We start from the raw sequence: 14,186 nt of genomic DNA, 5'->3' as shown, positions 1-14,186 counted from the left end.
GATTACCGAAGTCAAGACAATGATATAATGAAATATTGGTAATTGTGCATAGGCTTACTAGATATGTGCACTTTCTACTCGTCCGCTTGAACTATAATATTTGCAAGTTGGGTATCCTACACATGGATAATATTATACAATTTAATGAATTTCAAGAAAGAATTATGTCAAATAGAGATCGAAGATTGTATCTCATTTCTGGAAGATATTTCGAGAGGCTATGTGGACTAGGGTCACTTTTAGTACGATTTATTATCCCCAAACTGAGATAACAATGCAAACTCTTGAAGATATGTTTTGAGCATGTGCCCTATATTTCATCGGGAACTAGAGCAAAAACCTTCCTTTAATTTAGTTCGCATACAATAACAGCTACCATAACAACATTGGAATGGCTTCATGAAGCCCTGTATGGGCGAAAATGTGTATCACCTCTATAATGGGATGAGGTGGGAGAGAAAGCCATCATTGGACCCAATCTTGTCCAAGTAATGATGGACATGGTAGCAATAATCAGAGAAAGGCTCAGGGCTCCTTAAGATCGAAAAAAAAGTTGGGTTGATTTGAAGAGAAGACATGTGGCATTCAAAATCTATGACAAGGAGTATGTAAATGTCTCGCCTGAAAGGGATTGTCCAATTCTGTAAAGTTGGAAAACTTAACGCATATATGTAGGACTTTTTGAAATCTCGGACAGGGTGGGACACTAGCTTATAGACTGGAATTGACACCAGATAAGTCAAGAATCCACAATTTCTTCCACATGTCACAATTGAGGAAATACATTCCAGATCCGAGTCATGTTCTTGAAGCTGGACTGCTCGCAATGTTATTACAATTACAGTAAAGTACAGATGGCCTTAGCCTTTAACATACATCAATATGGAGTCTCGAGAAGATCAAATATGATCGTTAGAAGATATTGCTATAAAAGGAAGAAATACGAAATAATAAAGTAAGTGATCGAGAACATGTAGAAGGATTGATCAGTATTATCATAATGAACCAACATTCTCGAATCACCATCGATATCCATCCTCTAAAGTTGAGATCATCCATCTATATGCTCACACACCACTACCATATTTTTGCAACCAAGGAGCACATTTGAGTATCAGAGCACGACTTCATTGTCTACATCAGATCATCAAGGAGCAATATGCTCAACCTACAACATATTTTTTCTTTGCCCAGACTCAACCTTCAAGACCGTCCGATTCAGAAGATGACGAAGAACAATTGAAGAAGCTAGAGTAGATCACCAGGCTTGTCATCTAGTTGATCGGTAGAGGATCAATTAGGATTTATTCAGTCAAGATCTAGTATAAACTTTCAAAAATGAAAGAAGTTGAGACGTATAAAGATATAGTTCTCGAACTTACAAAAACAAATTTATGTGTTCATTTATTTTTTTCTATAATTATTTTTCATGTTATGTATATCATTTTGAACAAAATATTTGCTGCATGAGTTCAGGTTATTTCCGCACTTTATAATAAGTTATTTGACTGATCAATTAAAGATAAATACTTCTTCCGTTAGTTGCTAACTCAACCTTGAAGCACTTTCAAAAGTCACAAACCGGTCCTAAAATTTTCCCTCTTATTTTGGAATATCGAGTGGCATTTTCTTAATTTTTTTCCAATTTGAAAAATTTTATTGAGTGTTAAGTATGCTAGTTTATCCATCACATGAGCTACGTAAGAGAACACTAGTGTCAAATAAGTAATATCAAATGATTTAGTAGCTTTCCGAGGAAAAAAATGAGCAAACCACAAATGTCAAAATTCATGATGTTGCATGAAAACCAAAAATTTGACTAAATAAATAATTAAAATTCAAAAAAATAAATTTATAAAATTAAAAAATTGCAATTTGCTCTCAAATATGCTTAGCTTGTTAAGACTGACAACTAATGATTTCATATATCAATTTATATTGAAATAAGACACTATAATTATAAATGCGTAGCCCTATAATTATTAAAAATAAAATCCCCTATACATATTAGAAATAAAAGAACTAGAAGATAATAATACATTTTCTTACATATTGGACACTTTTCTTCTTTTTGACTATTAAAACTTAATACATATTGCGATCATCATGTGTGTACACATCAAACCGTAAAACCTATATGCCGTCGTCTATGGAAGAAAAGTCCTTTCAAACCAACACAAGTAATTAAAATGTCAATTTGAATGAAATGTAAGAAAAAAAATATGAATATTGACTAATTGTTTGCGTATTAATAAACCCTCCCCACTTGTGTTATACATTGTTGAAAAAATAAAATAAAATATTTTCTTAAAGGAAATAAAATCCAAAATTTCAATTTGTTGAGTTATTTGTTTTAACACACAAACTTCGATGAATTATCAAAGTGTCGTGTTCATTTTCAATTTCGTCACATCAATTTAAGACAACTTGTACTTCAATTAATTTGTTTAGTCCTGGTTGAGGTTTGGCCAAAGCTGTGGTGGGTTAAATGCCTATTCTGCTAGTAGTGCAACTATTAATTAATGAAATAATAACTATCTGAGAAATAATAAATTTTTATAGAACACTACAATAAATCATAAAGGTTAAATTTTTGAGAAAAATTGCCCAATAAGTTGGTCTAAATAATTTGTGGTTCTTTAATAGAAAATTACAACGTTGGTTATGTGTGTGTGTGTGTGTGTGTGTGTTTTTAATGGGAAAATTGTAATTTTGATATGGTACAAAAAACATGTGTTGTTTAATTAATGTGACTTTGCAATTCAAAGCTGATGCATTTAAATCTCAAAGAAAAGTTGAACAGTTCTTATTCAATTATTAAGAATCTTTTGTGTTTTTTATTGACTCTTTCGTTTTCATTTGTATTTTCTTTGAAAGTGTATATGATTGAGAGTATTTTGTATTTGAGTATATAAAAATAATTTATTTTTAGTTCATTTGAATTAGAATTAGAATTAGAATTTTTTAGTTAGTAAAATTGGAAGTTATAGACAGGAGCAAATTAAACTTAATTTTCAAAAAATAAAAACAAAGATAGCATATTAAGACTCAAATCTGACAAAATAGATATCACACCCATGGCCAAGGAAAAGGCCCGCAAAAGCGCGACTGCATAATTGCATCATATAGCAAGTACTGCGTATTACTCTTCACTTTACGAAATTATTAACCTAAGCTGTTATAGAATTCTATTGTATCCCATTATAAATCTATCCAGATATATTTTTATAACAAATGTGGGATAGGACATCATAATCACTCTTCCTTCAGAACTCGACATCCTCGTCACGGCTTGCCCCGTGATCCAACAGCTCCGGGAATCTAGAGGATGTTCCTACAAGTTCAAGAGGTGCTCCCGTAAATGTAACACTTTGTCTCGCAGGTTTAAGATGTGATTCTCATACATTAAGCACTTTTATTTACACTGCACTTATTTCTTAGTTTTCCCGCCGATGACCTTTTCTACTAACATTTTGTCACGCCCCGAGCCTAGGCTTGCACGCGCTACTGGACAATGAGCTCTTATAAACTGCTTCGTAACTGTAATCACTTTATAATATTGGTTAACCCAAGTTGCTATTTAAGTTTATTATAAATAATTTATAAATCCATTCAAATATAGTTTCTAACTAATGTGGGACACGGTCATTACAATCATCTCTCATTCAGAACGCGACATACTCGCTGCGGCCTAACCCTCGATCCACCAATGCAAGTAATCTAGTGGTGGATCCTACAAGTTCAAGTGGTGGTTCTCATAAATATAGTAGTTTGTCCCGCAGGTTTAAGATGTGACTCTCATACACATATCACTTTACCATGCATAACACTTATTTCTGGGTGTTACTGTTCGTGATCATCTCTGATACCATGTTGTCACATCCCAGCCCAGTCCTAAACAAACACAACTGCAGAATTGGTTCCTATAGCAAATACTTCGAATTCTTATCTTCTTTACGTAAATGATTAATCCAAATTACTAAAGAAGTCCATCGTAGCTCATTTATAAATCCTCTCAAAAATATTTTTAAACTAATGTGGGATAGACGTATCATAATCAAAATCTTGAGGTGACTTCTACAAGTTCAAGATGTAACATTTTTCTTGCAATTTCAAGATGTGGATCACATACACTTAGTATTTTGCTTTGCATAACTCTTTTTCACGTTGTAGAGCAGCTACTATTAAAGAGGAAGCATCAAGAATGAAGAAGACTAACGCACACTATTGTGCACACTAGTATTCTCATTTATATTGTGCACAATTTATTAGATCAATTAAGGATCATATTGTGCACACTATATTCTCATTTATCTATTGTTTACACGAGTTTCATTGTACTGTGAGAATCATTGTAACTGTCAAAAGTATGTTTCTGAACAGATCAAGTTAAGAAAATAGTTACTAGGAGTTTCAACTCATTAAGAATGTTGAATGTAGCTGAAGTGGATTTGTACAATGGGTTATACCAATTAAATCTTCTAGTGAATCCTTCTAGAATCAAAAGAAGGGGAGACGTAGAATTTTAGTCTTCGACCTTCCGTAAACAAATTTTGTCACTCTCTTTACTTGAAGTAATTTTACTTATCTTATTTGTCATCACCTGTGTTGTTAACTCATTAACCTGAACTGATATGTTTTTTATCACATTTCTTTTTCACTTAGTAACTTGTGTTGTTTCCACTCGTAAAGTATTTCAGTAGCTCGTTTCACTTAGTCTTATTTCAATAATTTCACTTGGAAATGGAAAATATTGGCCTCGTTTTGTCTCCCAAAGTTGTACTGGGTCTCCCGTCAGACCACCCGAACTCAATTATTTCCAGTAAACCCTTCGTTGGTATACTAAATTTACTCGGGAGAACTGGAAAAAATGGCAGATGCGGAAAGCCCAGTTCCTCCTTTTCAGCTCTTGCTTTGTTTCAGGGCCCCAAAACCACCAAAACTATAGGTACTCTCCATTTAGTGTCCCATCGCCAATCGGTTTGTACAGGGATATATTTATGTTTTTTTTTTTATGAAGATGCAATGAAATCTTTACCATGAACTCTGGCAGATGCGGTTGTTGCTTATGTTTAGTTTTTTTTTTTTTGGATACATGATTGAGTGTCCATTAAAGATTAAACCTTTACCGTGCACGCTTATATTTGTATCTATTTCAGTTGTTTTATATGGATGATTTCCCATACTTTGTTCGTGATTATGCACATTTTGTTGTAGAGGGGATTTCTGTGTTGAGATTTCTATTTATTTTTGTTTCATTGAGTTACATAAAGAAAGACAGGCTCACATTGAACTTTGTCATAGCATTGATCATTATATGGTTGAGAACCATTCCATGTTTGTTTCTAGATCAGTAAATTAGTTTTAGCATGGGATTTATTTGTGGCATCTGTACTGGTGGTCTGCTGTCATGGTCTCTTTCTGGTTCTTGTGCTACTTGTCGCTCTATTATAACCTCGGTGAAGTACCAGAGAGAGTTGCAAAGGACTGTTTTGCAAGCATATCATCATCAAATAGACAAGAGACAACATCAATTGGCGTAAATCCACAGCTTTCAGCACCACCTCCTTCTTCGGTGTAATAATCTGTAGCTATTTTCATTTATTGGCAAGTTTCATTACAGAAGAGACTATGTACAAGATGATTTTTTCATAATATGGTGTCTAACCTTTTCTTCCCATACCCTCCACCCCCACCCTTTCCCCCTACTCTCCCTTGCTGTACCTTCAATCTTCTGCATCACACACTCAAATAGGGGATCACCACTGTTCTGGATTGGAGTTGGTGTTGGTCTCTCAGCACTTTTTTCATGGGTAAGTACGATGATACCGCTTGTTAGTTTGTGTCAGATTCTTTGTCCACCTTTGGCTTTAGATTGAATTCTCAAGCTATCTTTCTTACTTTGTATTTTATTTCAGGTGGCTGGAAGAACAAAGGTGAGCAACTTCTTCCATGTTCCTATTTTGCTACTGCTTTTTGGTTATCTTACAGCTCTTAGGTATTTAAAGTTTAGAAAAGGAGATAGTATCTTATGTCTGGTATGGATTAAAAGTAGACAATGCATTATTCCTATAATATCAATAATAATAGTTGGCTACATAGCAGGACATGATCTACCTTCACCTTTCCGTTTGCAGATTCAGTAGTGGTTAGTAATTGTTTGATTTTCATGTCAGCATTATTTTCGCTGTTATCAAGTCATTTATGAGCTAAGAGATGGTTTGGCAATTTCGCATTGGCTTGTGAAGTGGTTGTATCATTTTAGTTTTTATTAACAATATGTGGGGAAATAAACTTGGTGTGCCGTCGGAGGAATTGGTAAACTATGTTGGTTTGTCATGAGTCATATTTCACGTTCTTGGTTTTTATCTGTTCCATCTCATGTTACAGAAATATGCAATGGAACAAGCTTTAAAAACATGGACCCAACAGATGAACACGCAGAATAATCCATATGGTAATGCTGCCTTTTCTCCTGGTTTGTCCTTCCCGTTTCCGCTGCCCAGAATCCCGACACCAGATTCATCTAGAACTTCAACTCCTGTGGCATCTCAAGCTGTAACTGTTGATGTACCTGTTACAAAAGTTGAGGATCCTCCATCCGTATCTGTGGATCATAACATAGAAACCGAGAAGGGACCAAAGAAATATGGTATTTCAGCTTCCCTTATAGTATTTTATACATGGCATGTGTCTCTCTTATGCAGAAATTATAACAGGATGAAACATAAGTTTTGATATTCATGTTTTGACATATCCTTTTTCACTATCGATTTCATGTTAGTTGATATTTCTGGTTTCAACATGATCCCCACCACCCTGTTGCTACATGGATTAAGCCAGTTCTTTTTACGGTTTTCCAAACTCTTTAGATAGGAATCACATTTTTGTTGCAGCTTTTGTAGATGTTACACCTGAAGAAACAGTTCAGAAGAATGCTTTTGCGGGCTACAAAGAATCGACTCAGACAGATTCACAGCCTTCAGAGCCTGTGAGTTGAACTGTCATTTTAATCTGAGCTAATAATTTATAATAATAATATAATTATTTTCTTTTTGTTTGATCATCTCCAAAAGGTTTATCAAAATGGTTTGGCTACAAAGTTTGAAACAGGAACTCAGGAAGGTTTCTCTACTGGTAAGTTGCCATTGTTTTTCTCCATTGTAGTACGATGTCATATTTGCAACTATGTACCTAGCTGTTAAAACATGTATTGATTTATCAAAAGAAAAAAATTCTGGTTTGGTATATTTGACCACTGCTCCATGTGGATTCCAATTCATTGCTATGTTTTCATATGCCTATTTTTTTAATTGTTCAAGTTTAGGCTATTTTTAATAACCACCCTTGTTTCGGAGGTATAACCATGGGTTCCAGGTTTCTATGCCAACGGATTTTTTGCAACTGAAATTAAGGTGTATTCGTTCTTATGAATTCTTCCCGTCCCTCAATGGAGTTGAAAGTACAAGAGGTTTTCTGTGTGTAAAGTTGCCAGTTGTTACAGAACAGCCTTTGGGAATTCTTACATGTTGATGACCTCTAAGACTGCATTCTAGCAAAAATGGAGTTGAAAGTACAAGAGGTTTTTCTGTTTGTTAAATTGCCAATTGTCACAGAAAAGCCTTTGGGAATTCTTACATGTTGATGACCTCTAAGACTGCATTCTTGCGAAATTGAAGATGTTGTCCTTACAATTGCATTTAGCGTCGTATGAGGAATCTATTACCAAGTGAATGAATTCTTCTCCTGTGAAATAGCCCAATAAAGCTTTTACTCTTTTATGAACAGGTAAAGCAAACCCTCTCTTGTCCGTGGATGCTTTGGAGAAAATGATGGAAGATCCAACAGTGCAAAAAATGGTTTATCCGTAAGATGGCCTTTTGCCTCGTATTTCATTCTCATATAATTTTCAGCTTATTATGTTAAGTGTTGTTCTGTAATTGAAATATTCCTTGTGTAGGTTAATGAGTACCATCGTCGATCTTCTATATCTTTTAGTATGCATCTCATGGTTTTTAAGTTTTTCTCGTTGATGGTCTGTTAGGTGAATATTTGGCTCCTAAATAAGAATAATGTTTTTATCAGTTTGTCATTCTTGAACCTCCATTTTATTAAAATAATTCTAAAAGTTTTATAAGCTATGATGTTTATCTCTTTGTTCTTCAGAGTTTTCCAACATTCACAATCATTATGTTGTCGCTTATTTTGTGCTTATTACTAGTAAGAGAAAAGGGGACCTGCTGTTCATTTTAATCTTTTTGCAGTTATTTACGAGAGGAGATGAGGAATCCTTCTACTTTTAAAGTGAGTTTATCTATAAGACATTAAGTTTTAATTTATTCTGTTGACTCTCTGAAAATTACTTGTAGGTTTTGTTTTTACTTTGTCCTAGCTTAGATTGGATATTGATTTGTCAAATGCAACTCAACGGGATCTTGATAAATTTAAGTTTATTTCATTTCTTTCTTCTTTTTTTGTGTACTCTTATGCTTTTGAGTCTTTGACTGTAAAATGTGACGAAAGCCAATTTCCATTGATTTCACTTACCTATTTTCAATTTTCATATACTAAATCTGACATATCGACGAAGATCTATTATAGCTTGATCTATTCCTAAAGTCTGTCATGTTAACATTCAATTGCAATTGCATGCGATACTACAGGGATGCTACAAAATCCACAATACCGTCAGCAACTTCAAGATATGCTGTAAGTATATTTACAAATGTCATCTCTTTGCAGAATTCCAGCTAAATCATGCTTTTATATAAATTTTTAACAAAGCTGTACCGTGTCTTGCCCTTGGATTTCCCGTTTAGAAGGCTTTTTTGATCTTTTAATTCTCACCATGAAATGAAAATGCTTATGTTTTACATGTTTCTTTTGTGGCTGCACTGTACTTCCAATAACAATGTATTCCAGGGTTTGAATTAAAGAATGTTGTTTCAGGACTCTTTTTGTTTATTCTCTTCATCTCCAATGAATGTTACATTAGTCAGCCATCTTTCTGTTTGCCTGTTGATCACACATACTTTTGATTATGGAGTTGTCTACGAGATGCTGTGCGCATTGTCAAAAAATTTCAGTTTGCTTTTTAGATTTGGTCTTATCCTTGCTATGTTGAGCTCTATTACTTATTTCCTATCGAAACTAGAACATAAATGTATACTCGCTCAGAAAAAAAGAGTATAAAAGTATACAATTGGTTGGTTGAATTGTTTATCTGGTGCAAATAGCCATGGTCGAAACCCACTGCATTAGTGATTTAAATTTCAATGAAGCTTTTACTTCATTAAAAATTTATTTTCTTTTTCCTACAATATTCCAAGTTCTAACATGGGTGGAAGCCCTGAATGGGACAAACGCATGATGGAGAACTTGAAAAACTTCGACCTTAGCAGTCCTGAGGTCAAGCAGCAGTTTGGTGAGTGCGATTTGCAAGAAAACTTTGTTTGGAGTTTAATGAAATTAAAATGTTAGTGATTGTCTTATTGCAGTCTTGTGTAATTGAGTGCAGATCAGATAGGCCTTACTCCTGAAGAAGTCATTTCTAAAATTATGGCCAATCCTGATGTTGCAATGGCATTTCAAAATCCAAGAGTTCAGGCAGCAATCATGGAAGTAAGCGTCTTCTTTTCGTTCTACACAATTGAGTGCATTCTGCTAGACAAATAGTTGTTACTAATGGTGCAGCAGCAAGTGCTCGGTCACAGCTTCATTTACATGAATTGCAAGTTGAAACTGTTTTCGGAAGAGGGTTGTTGGAGACAGTATCGCCCTTACAGTTATGTAAGATTGTCTACGTGGCATGATATTCCTTACGAGGCACTTGTGCAGCTGAATGCTTTAAAAAATTTGAGTGTCACCGTTTCGATTATCTATAGCTTGTAATACAACTACAAGCACTGAAATCTATGTATTCCATTGTTCTCTCTTATTTTTTCTGTTAATATTCCCGCTTTGCATTCAAATGTTCATGCACTCCCTACTTGATTGGTTTTTGCAGTGTTCCCAGAATCCTTTGAGTATAGCCAAGTACCAAAATGACAAAGAGGTAATGAAACAGACCCTTACAACCTTGGCATTGCTTTTGTTTGCATAAAAACCGAACCAATCCCATCTGTCTCGAAATTATCTATCATGATGTTGCTCCATGACGAGCACGAGCCTTACATGGTTCTTCCTACCGCTGCATTTGAGTTTTTTGTCATCCTTTATGACTCAGGTTATGGATGTTTTCAATAAAATATCAGAACTCTTCCCTGGGGCATCAGGTATGTAATTTTCTTGTAGCAGCAAATAAAGTCGGGTATAGGCACTCTCGTCGCCCCTGGACAACAGAGATACCATAACTTACAATCACATTTGACGCCCACCAATACCATGACTATATTGGCATCTCCCTCCCGGTCGAAAAGATATATGTAGCAGCAAATCCACAATCGTGTATATGCCGGATACTCTCCCATGGTTTCTTACAAGCCGCTGTTGTGTCTGATGTAAATATTTTGTGGGATGATCGTTCGAGGGTTTAAAGTTGGTCTTTGGAGTTATATTCCATGATCCTTCGACACAAAAACTAAGTTTTATTTTTCCCCTGCAAAATGATGCTTCTTCTAGTCTAAAGGTGTGTTCACTTAGTTGGATGGGAAATTTGTTTAGTTAAATTATAATTTATACATACATTATTTATTTATCATACATCAATCAAAACATTACATATAAAATTACAATATTATTTTTATTATAAAATTTTTATTTACATTTATTAATTATTAAGGATTTAAATTATAATTTATCATTTTATTTTAAATTTAATCAATCAAAATAAACATATTATTATTTATCCTATTACTATTTCATATTGACTCAAACATCTTAATAATCATATAAGCTTCTTGTTTGATCTACATCAAACTATAAGTCGTCAAATTCAACTTCTTAAACTTTGACTTTCTCAACGAGAACACGGAATCGATACTTGTGTGACCCTCAATGGTTCAGGGATATAACTAGTCGTAGGTTCACATCTCTATGTAATTCAGAATAACATTTATTTTTATTCGGGCTTACTCTAGTTAGCCACATTCTTTTCATCATTTTCTTGATCAAGAATGTCAGAACTCATTTTTAATTGCATCTATCAGATCATGGTAAGAGCGTCTAGTAGTTCCTAGGTATCACTGATAGTGCCTGCAAGAACCTTTAGTCATGATTAACGTACAGTCTGGTCCCTTCAACAAATATATCCTGATTGAATGTTTTAAATATACGTATCACAAGAAACATTTTAAACGTCAAAACAAAACAATTTAAAACTTCTGTTGCGCATTGAGTGAGAGAAAACAATACTCCAACATGCAAATCATCCAGCACGAGCTCCCTCCACCCGATCGCTAAGAGAAGAGACACCGTCCTTCCTGATAAATTACTCATTCAAATCACCCAATTTACTCGAGCAACATCAAATAATTTTATAGTTGAATCTCATTCATAAATAAACAATCTTGAACTATTGAGGGTATTCTTCCATAGATGGTCACGTGTTAGACTGATGTAACACCACGTCAGATGTTAGACAAGCCATATGGCTTGAAAATTTGAGTCGAGGGCCCTCAAAATAATGGGGAAATACTAGAGCCACTCCCATTGTTGTCATCTTATCCATCACTTCAGCCAGTTTTCCAATGAGACAGAGTGAGTATTTCAATTTCTTTGCCAATAATTTATATGAATCTTTGAAATGGACACAAACCACATACATATTCTCGTCACAAGAATAAAAATACAAATATGAAACACAACCAAAGGAGACAACAATGGCTCATTTGCAAAATATTGAATTTTCTTGGAGAAGTGAATTAGGATGGATTAAGAAACACTCTTGCATGAGCTCGAATATTACTTTCGTAAGTGACATTTGGAAAATCCCATTTCGAATCACTAGTTTCACGAATCAAAGAACAAGATTCAAGAAACATGGAGCTGGGAAACTGCATTGCTGTGCTATTTCTTCAGCTTCATCATCGGATCAGCAGCTAGATTTGAAGCTTCGTGCCAATGGATTGTACGAAAATGAGAAATCGCTGTCGGGTTATCTTGTTTCGGATTCGAATTGGCGAGTGAGGAGGATGGTTGAGACAGAGGAAGAAATGAAAAACGTAGCAAAAGTTCAGGCTGAAGCATTTCATGAGCCGGTGTTTCTGTTTGACGGTTTATTCTTCGACTTCTTTAAGGTAATAATAATAAAGAACCTCAAACCAATCGCAGGCAGCTCCGTCAAGGCTCTGAACAAGCTTGAGTGTGATCATCTTGAGTCGGGCTTGATCGAGCTTCAGTGTCTCGGTTGATTGTCAGCTTAAATTACATATATTAACGACTGACCTTATGACCATATTTACGTTGATATACAGTAAAATTGGAGCCAGTCCAGTTAATGCTCGAGAAAATCAAACATGAATTTCTTGAAATAAAAAAACACTTCAATTTCAGGCTCTCGAAATCTCTGCTCGATCGAGCTCGAGTTTGTCGATTGATATTTTCCGTTTCTCAAGTTGAGCTAGAGTTAGTTTCTATTATTTATGTATCAGCAAGGACTTTATCAAGTCAAACTCCATAAGTTTAGGAGTCATTTGACACGTGATAAACAGAGGAGAAAACCTCCGAAAATGGGTATTATCCCAACAAGATGCAATGGCTGATGTTCGAAGTCTGCATTTTCCTCACATTATACATTCTAATTTATAACTGGGATTGTACTTGATAATTTGTTTTCAAGAATCATACAGGCAGAAGTGTTTTCAGGACTTCTGTACAGACTAAGGAACTCACCTCCAGACAGGTATAGTACTCGAAGCAAACATTTTTGTATGATACATGTTCGAGTACAATTATATTTAATCAATCCAAATTCCCTAAACCAGCAAATGGTGTGATAAACAGGTATGCTTGCTTGGTTGCAGAACCTGAAACCGATACTTTTGACACAACAAGAGAGGTTGTAGGGGTAGTTGATGTCACTGTCTTGAGGGAAGATTCTGTTCTTCAGCACATCTCAGGGGCAGAAGAGTATCTTTATGTGTCCGGAATAGCTGTTCTGAACCAGTTCAGGTTCAAGATTGTCCCCGGTTTTCGACATTTTTTTAAGATAAATTACATCAGCACACCTCAGATTAAGTGTAAACACAAAAAACACCATTGTTCAAAAATATTCATGCATTAATAATGATGCATCTCAAATATTTTAAAACTTATAACCGGGTGAACATAAATGGCATTTTGGTCAGTATGTCACATAGGTGGTCACTATCCATCATAAAGAGAAAATCTTTGTTGGGTAATTACACCCTCGAAGCGATGCCAACCACGATGATAATAGTACCCAAAAAATTGCGGAATAAAATAACCAACAAGAACACAAAGATTTACGTGGTTCTCCCAATATTGGCTACGTCCACGGAGCACTGCAACTTTTATAACTGGAAGAAATATTACAACAAGTATATATACCAATACACTCAATATTTCTCACACTCCCAACCCGAGTATACCGAGAAAATAATTTCTCTAACTCACACAAAGAGAATTCCCGCACTCAAGAAAAAAATACACTCTTTTTTTCTAGGCACTTTCTATTTATCAAAGCTAAAAAGCTTTTGATTTTGAGATACAATAACTGCAGGAATTGAGCTCTATTTATAACTAATTCCCTCCAGCAACTTTCTTCACAAAACCGATGTGGGATGAAAGTTATTTTTAATATTTTAATTAATGTGGGCTCCACCCACATTTATTAAAATCTCACCTAACAATTCTCTCAGTTGAAGACTTGATTTCAATCATGTTTTCACACCATCAGTGCAGCAGCTCATATATCTCCATTTATACTTGCAGTCCAACTGAAGTTGAACACAACTTCAGTTTGTCCATGGTTACCGTCTTCGTGAGCATATCGGCTGGATTTTTACTTCCAGGAATCTTCTCCAGCATCAAGACTCCATCTTCCCGCACTGATCTGATGAAATGGTACCTAACCTGTATATGCTTTGTCCTAGCATGATAAACAGGATTTTTTGCTAAATGAATAGCACTCTGACTGTCACAGTGTAATGTGCTATCTTCAAGCTTCTGACCCAATTCCTCCAGAAAGGATTTCAACCATATCATCTCCTTGCTAGCTTCTGTAA

At 35.0% G+C, this 14,186-nt stretch overlaps 2 protein-coding genes across 7 annotated transcripts; both read left to right on the top strand.

Moving 5' to 3' along the window:
* The first annotated feature begins 4,732 nt into the window (after positions 1-4,732).
* LOC140964311 (protein TIC 40, chloroplastic-like) lies at positions 4,733-10,696 on the top strand. 4 transcript variants are annotated; one of them, XM_073423981.1, is made up of 14 exons: positions 4,733-4,948; positions 5,466-5,577; positions 5,756-5,813; positions 5,919-5,936; positions 6,391-6,652; positions 6,897-6,991; positions 7,077-7,137; positions 7,789-7,867; positions 8,265-8,308; positions 8,664-8,709; positions 9,330-9,424; positions 9,518-9,621; positions 10,007-10,054; positions 10,226-10,696. In XM_073423981.1, exons 1-14 carry the CDS (start codon positions 4,744-4,746, stop codon positions 10,280-10,282), a joined length of 1,284 nt encoding a protein of 427 aa, XP_073280082.1. In that variant the 5' UTR covers positions 4,733-4,743; the 3' UTR covers positions 10,283-10,696. The 4 variants fall into 4 exon arrangements, with proteins under 4 accessions (XP_073280082.1, XP_073280081.1, XP_073280080.1 ...); XM_073423980.1 differs by lacking the exons at positions 9,330-9,424; positions 9,518-9,621; positions 10,007-10,054; positions 10,226-10,696 and having other exon boundaries at positions 5,472-5,577; positions 6,897-6,994; positions 8,265-8,304; positions 8,664-8,951; XM_073423979.1 differs by lacking the exons at positions 9,330-9,424; positions 9,518-9,621; positions 10,007-10,054; positions 10,226-10,696 and having other exon boundaries at positions 8,265-8,304; positions 8,664-8,951.
* Positions 10,697-11,739: 1,043 nt separating this feature from the next.
* LOC140963799 (uncharacterized) lies at positions 11,740-13,324 on the top strand. 3 transcript variants are annotated; one of them, XM_073423204.1, is made up of 3 exons: positions 11,740-12,236; positions 12,779-12,841; positions 12,943-13,038. In XM_073423204.1, the coding sequence occupies exons 1-3, from the start codon at positions 11,820-11,822 to the stop codon at positions 12,967-12,969; spliced, it is 507 nt and encodes a 168-aa protein (XP_073279305.1). In that variant the 5' UTR covers positions 11,740-11,819; the 3' UTR covers positions 12,970-13,038. The 3 variants fall into 3 exon arrangements, 2 of the variants coding, with proteins under 2 accessions (XP_073279305.1, XP_073279304.1); XM_073423203.1 differs by having other exon boundaries at positions 11,742-12,236; positions 12,789-12,841; positions 12,943-13,324; XR_012172758.1 differs by having other exon boundaries at positions 12,098-12,236; positions 12,414-12,841; positions 12,943-13,121.
* The last annotated feature ends 862 nt before the right edge of the window (positions 13,325-14,186 follow it).

Source organism: Primulina huaijiensis, chromosome 18 (assembly GCF_012295235.1).
Source record: "Primulina huaijiensis isolate GDHJ02 chromosome 18, ASM1229523v2, whole genome shotgun sequence".
Lineage (NCBI taxonomy): Eukaryota > Viridiplantae > Streptophyta > Magnoliopsida > Lamiales > Gesneriaceae > Primulina > Primulina huaijiensis.
Note: the sequence above shows the minus strand (reverse complement) of the source record. Positions and strands in the feature narration are given on the sequence as shown.

What these genes read in the sequence shown, in the direction of transcription:
- LOC140964311 (XM_073423981.1), top strand. Translation starts at nt 4,744, where the DNA reads ATGGAAAATATTGGCCTCGTTTTGTCTCCCAAAGTTGTACTGGGTCTC. An exon ending in TCAGGAAGGTTTCTCTACTG is followed by an intron (nt 7,138 to 7,788) that starts GTAAGTTGCCAT and finishes TTTTATGAACAG; the next exon opens with GTAAAGCAAACCCTCTCTTG. An exon ending in GTGCAAAAAATGGTTTATCC is followed by an intron (nt 7,868 to 8,264) that starts GTAAGATGGCCT and finishes ATCTTTTTGCAG; the next exon opens with TTATTTACGAGAGGAGATGA.
- LOC140963799 (XM_073423203.1), top strand. Translation starts at nt 11,820, where the DNA reads ATGGCTCATTTGCAAAATATTGAATTTTCTTGGAGAAGTGAATTAGGA. An exon ending in TATTCTTCGACTTCTTTAAG is followed by an intron (nt 12,237 to 12,788) that starts GTAATAATAATA and finishes AGAATCATACAG; the next exon opens with GCAGAAGTGTTTTCAGGACT. An exon ending in AGGAACTCACCTCCAGACAG is followed by an intron (nt 12,842 to 12,942) that starts GTATAGTACTCG and finishes TGTGATAAACAG; the next exon opens with GTATGCTTGCTTGGTTGCAG.